The sequence below is a fragment of the Magallana gigas genome, chromosome 1 (assembly GCF_963853765.1).
Source record: "Magallana gigas chromosome 1, xbMagGiga1.1, whole genome shotgun sequence".
Taxonomy (NCBI): Eukaryota; Metazoa; Mollusca; class Bivalvia; order Ostreida; family Ostreidae; genus Magallana; species Magallana gigas.
Window position 1 is genome coordinate 36,563,220 of NC_088853.1, and position 4,859 is coordinate 36,568,078.

A 4,859-nucleotide genomic window follows, 5' to 3' on the forward strand; every position below is an offset into this window, starting at 1 on the left:
TCGGGGGTGGGCGTGGTATTTTTGTTCGGTGTATTTTTCTTTTCTTTTCTCAGTGAGGGATGCGTACCGTTCTGCTCTTTTGAGCTGATTCTGTATAGTCTGCAATTTGTTTTATAAAATGTGTTAATTGCAAAATGATGTAAACAATTTAAATACATAATTTTTCAAACATAATCAGAAAAAAACTCACTAAGCTGATTATTGTTTTACGTATTCTGTTTTTTTTTCTTCTCTAAAATCTTAGTCATCCAATCAATAAAATCACTTTTTCCTCAATTCTCTTGCATCCATATACGGAAAAAACCTCCACATCTTTAGGATAATAGGTCATTTTGCCAGCAATCTCGCTGACTTTGTTCTCAGGAATTTCCTCTCGTTTATAGTAGAGTTTTGCAACCAAGAAATCTCGTATACATTGTTTTATGTGTCTTCTTTCCAATGGAAGAAATGGGATATAGGCTGATATCATGTGTCTGTATATGATGTCGCTGTGGTAAAAGCCGCCTTTAAAGTAGAATTAAGTCGTGTTTACTATACTGAAATAATCAAAATGAAACTAATCCTTAAATCAACATAATCGTTCATCTGAAAATAAAATTATCATATGAAATCTATTTTTTTGTCTTTACTTAACAAGACGAGGCTGGTGGATTTTACTTTCAGAAGGTTTAAATGTTTACTATTGATTGAAAAACATAGATGTTAACAACCATAAATACTAAATACTTGTATAAATAAATTAATATAATATCAAATTTCCTTTTTAAGTACATGTATAAACCAGAGATTACCGTATACTAGTCTGACAATTGTTTGATTGTACTATTACCTTAAAAATGAAAAGAACATAACCAATACATGTACATAACGCCCATATGAGTTATAACATTGCATATTTTTTGTATTATTATCGATTCTAAATAACTTTATGTATGTATTAAATTAAAAAAAGAAACGATAAGGGTCCACCCGTTTGGTTTTTTGATGTGTAATTATTATTGTTCAACGAACAAAAAACATTCGGACACAATATACACGAAAAAAATGTGATTCAACATTATAGCATGATGCCGTTCATTTGTTAAGTAAGACTTTCCGCGGGTTGTCATCTAGTGAAGTTTGCGTTTATGTAAATTATAATACAGAAACAAATACTTGCTTGTTTTACTGTTGATGGATACCGTGCTGATCATGTCCTCCATTTCTTTGAGTTTTATATCAGTTCGTTCCGACCCTGTTTGCCATTGATCTAAGGCAAGCTTTGTAATAGATTCTGCAGCAGTGTTACTAAAAATATGTTTCAACCAATTTTACTATAAGATTGAAATCCATCTCAATCACAAAACGACATGGAGAGTGTTTTAGTGTATAAAACTGTTGGACTTCAGATAATGCAATTTGTAATAAACAAGATATATGTGAGCTAATGCTCACTAGTGATACCCCCGCTCTGATGTGAATATGCAAAATAAGCAAAGTCGACATTTAAATAAAAGCTGGCATCCGATTGGTACAAAAATATATCCCACAATATGGCATGCCTAAACAAATCGTGTGTAAAAATTTTAAGCATCTGCAATAAATACTTGCTGAGAAATCTTTGACAAAAATTTATTTGAAAATGTTGCCTAAAAATAAACAGTCATTATTTAACAGGAAGTTGACGTCCGATTGATACAAAAATATATCCCACAATATGGCATGCCAAAACATATAGTGTGTTAAAATTTCAAGCATCTGCAATAAATAGCTGGTGAGAAAACTTTGAAGGAAATTTGTTTAAAAATGTTTGCTTAAAATAAATAAAGTACTCATTAAACAGGAAGTTGACGTCCGATTGGTACAAAAATGTATCCCACGATATAGCATGACTATACAATTAATGTGTAAAAATTTCAAGCATCTGCGATAAACAGTTGCTGGGAATTTTTCGACAAACATTTGTTTGCAAATTTTTGCTAAAAATAAACAAAGTCGTCATTTTACAGGAAGTTGACGTCCGATTGGTACAAATATATATCCAACGATATGGCATGCCTATACAAATACTGTGTAAAAATTTCAAGCATCTGCAACAAACAGAGCGGGGGTATAAACAGTGTCTACCTTAAGAACAGAAAGATTAATTGTCGGTAGTTAATGCCATTTAGATGTCGATAACTTGTCAAATAAGGCTTCAAAATATCAAGAATCCCAGCTGGCATCTTGTCGATATCGTCAATAATAAATAAAGACTGATGGCATTGTTTTGCACCATTTTCAACTTCTACCTTTAATATATCCTAAAAATAAAATATATGTGTTAAGATTAATAAAACTTCATTCTTGAGGGGATTCTTATCTAAAGCAAAGAGGTAATTCAGATGAATAATTGTTGTGTAATATTATTACTAACTAGTATCAATGTTGATGCTAAATTGAACTTCAAGAAATAATAGAATTTTAAAACATCAATTATACATTCAAACCAAATCAGAAAAAAGTTATAATATCAACAACATCATTTTTCGTGACGGCTTCGACCGATCACAGTTGTGCCCATATAAGTCATCCGGGAAATTTTACAATTTGCGCACACATAACACTGACATGTGATAGTGCAACATGCACGCGTTACGGAAGGTCAACCCTCTGCAGGGAATTAGCTGGGGGAGGTCTAAAAAGCTGAAAAATCATGAAAAATCAGCAAAATATGAAAGGGTCAAAATCTCATAAAAACCAGTATGTAGAGAATTTTACAGGTTTTGACTAATAATTTTCTTCAGAAATTGGTGATTGGCCTTATAAAGAGTGAGTTAAAGGTATTTGTGCTGAATGGGAACTGAGGAAATTCTATTTACAGAGTTCGGAAGACATGCATCCCTTGGCTACAATGAATTGTATCAAAAAAAAAATGTCCCCTGCCACCTTCATTATTCATTATTCAACTTATTAGCTCGTTCCTTAATCGGTTTTGTTATTAATCCCCTACCGGTTTCACCGGAGGGGACTATAGCTTTCCTCTGCGTCCGTCAGTCCGTCTGTCCGTCCGTCTGTCTGTCTGTCCGTCCGTCCGTCCGTCCGTCTGTCTGTCCCACTTCAGTTTTCCACACTTTTTTTCTTTATGCATTTGAGGAATAATATGAAACTTGCTGAACAGCTTCAAAATGTCAAACTACAGATCAAGTTTACACTTTTGTAGCGTCTGATTGACAAATTTTCGAGAAAATTAATTTTTTATATTCCAATTTTTTTAATGTTCGGGTTCGTTATCGGGTTCGGTGTGTACTGAATAAACGAGGCCAGTATGTAGTCAGTAATAATATCGTGCGTTACTTGTACCATTCCTTTTATCATTTCTAACAAACAGATAAATTCTGTAAAATAGTGTCAAACATTGTGTTGTAAATTTAATCGGCAGGGGTTTTTTTTGTATTATTACAATCGGGTTCGATGTCGGGTTTGGCTGTGTAACTGTTTGGTTTGATTCGGGGTACATAAGACGGTAAGAAATGATATTTTGCATAACCGTGCATTGTTTTCACAAATTTTTACCAGCGAATACAGAATAGACTTGGCGAAATTACAGGAGATGAAATAAAGAGTATTATTTTACCTATTTTGTATATAATTTCTATATCAGCTATATAGTTTTAATTTCCTCTGTTCTTTTATATCTGATTAAAGCATGACATCTCGTTTACAATAGCTCTGAAATAGTTGTGTTCTTGGAAGCTTTCATAGAATAATACAAACCGGTAGGGGAAGTGTATTGCTTATGCAATACTCTCAGAATGCTTGTTTATTATGCAATGACAACCTTATTTAAATCTTTAATTACACGTTAATTGCTATATATCTCATTCATCGTGTTTAATGCATGTACCCAAATGCGTTTGCATTACCTTACCGGAGCTGATCAATGATATTACATTGTACATGTTTATCATTCATTTCAAATGAATACTTGTCTCATACATGTAATACCTTGTAGACAGAACGATTATCCTCGTGGGAGTATTTCTGGGCTGCAGATATCAAATGAACATACTTGCTCCTCATTCCTTTTTTAAATATGCTGTCCGCAAGGATCGTACTGACGTAGTTCTTTCCTGTGCCAGGTCCTCCATGGAATGAGAGGGCCAAAGCTTTAGATGGGTTGCGGGTCATGTGGAATTTCAGATGTTTAGAAACAATGTCCGCTGCTAAATGCTGTCCATGAAGTCCGTTTTGAAGTTTTGATTGGAGAGCTGTAAATTGTATATTTTTATTGATCATCTGTCTGTTCATTGAATTTGTATCCTTATTCATTATATCAAAAAAAATATGCAATAAAAAAAGCTACCATATGATTATGAAACATGTTTAACAATATTTTTTTATAAAAAAACTTAAATCATTCCCCAACTCAAATCTTTTTTTTTTAAATTCATAAACGATCAATACTCAGACTTGAGGCGGAGTGTTCACTTCAGAAAAGTTGGTGACAGTGATGTTGATATTTCACATGACCAGTTAACTCTCTCTCTCTCTCTCTCTCTCTCTCTCTCTCTCTCTCTCTCTCTCTCTCTCTCTCTCTCTCTCTCTCTCTCTCTATGTTTGTGTGCGCGTGTTTAAGCCACATTTTTGATGAAGTCATTAAAATATGCACGCAGAATAATACAAAATACTACAATAAATAATTGTTTTTTGACCTGCAGTGTACTATTTCTTGTGCAATTGCACCCTTTAAGCCGCATGTGTTGTTGTTGCGGCGGCATGCTTTTGATGCTGGCGAAGATACCGGCCGACTGAATTTAGCGAGTAAACATTGGCTGCATTAAATGAGATAATCGATGGTATTTGAAAACGAGCTCTAGGTAATACTTTCAAATATTATG

At 33.6% G+C, this 4,859-nt stretch overlaps 1 protein-coding gene across 1 annotated transcript; it reads right to left on the reverse strand.

Moving 5' to 3' along the window:
* Positions 1 to 244: 244 nt before the first annotated feature.
* Positions 245 to 4,149, reverse strand: LOC136275882 (torsin-1A-like). Its single transcript, XM_066086081.1, has 4 exons — positions 3,967 to 4,149; positions 2,107 to 2,282; positions 1,169 to 1,287; positions 245 to 504 (listed from the first exon to the last, which is right to left on the reverse strand). Exons 1-4 carry the CDS (start codon positions 4,147 to 4,149, stop codon positions 245 to 247), a joined length of 738 nt encoding a protein of 245 aa, XP_065942153.1.
* Between the last annotated feature and the right edge of the window lie 710 nt (positions 4,150 to 4,859).

Coding starts and splice junctions, on each gene's coding strand:
- LOC136275882 (XM_066086081.1), bottom strand. CDS start 4,149: ATGACCCGCAACCCATCTAAAGCTTTGGCCCTCTCATTCCATGGAGGA. Junction 2,283..3,966: donor ATAATCGTTCTGTCTACAAG/GTATTACATGTA, acceptor TTTTATTTTTAG/GATATATTAAAGGTAGAAGT. Junction 1,288..2,106: donor TTAATCTTTCTGTTCTTAAG/GTAGACACTGTT, acceptor ACATATTTTTAG/TAACACTGCTGCAGAATCTA.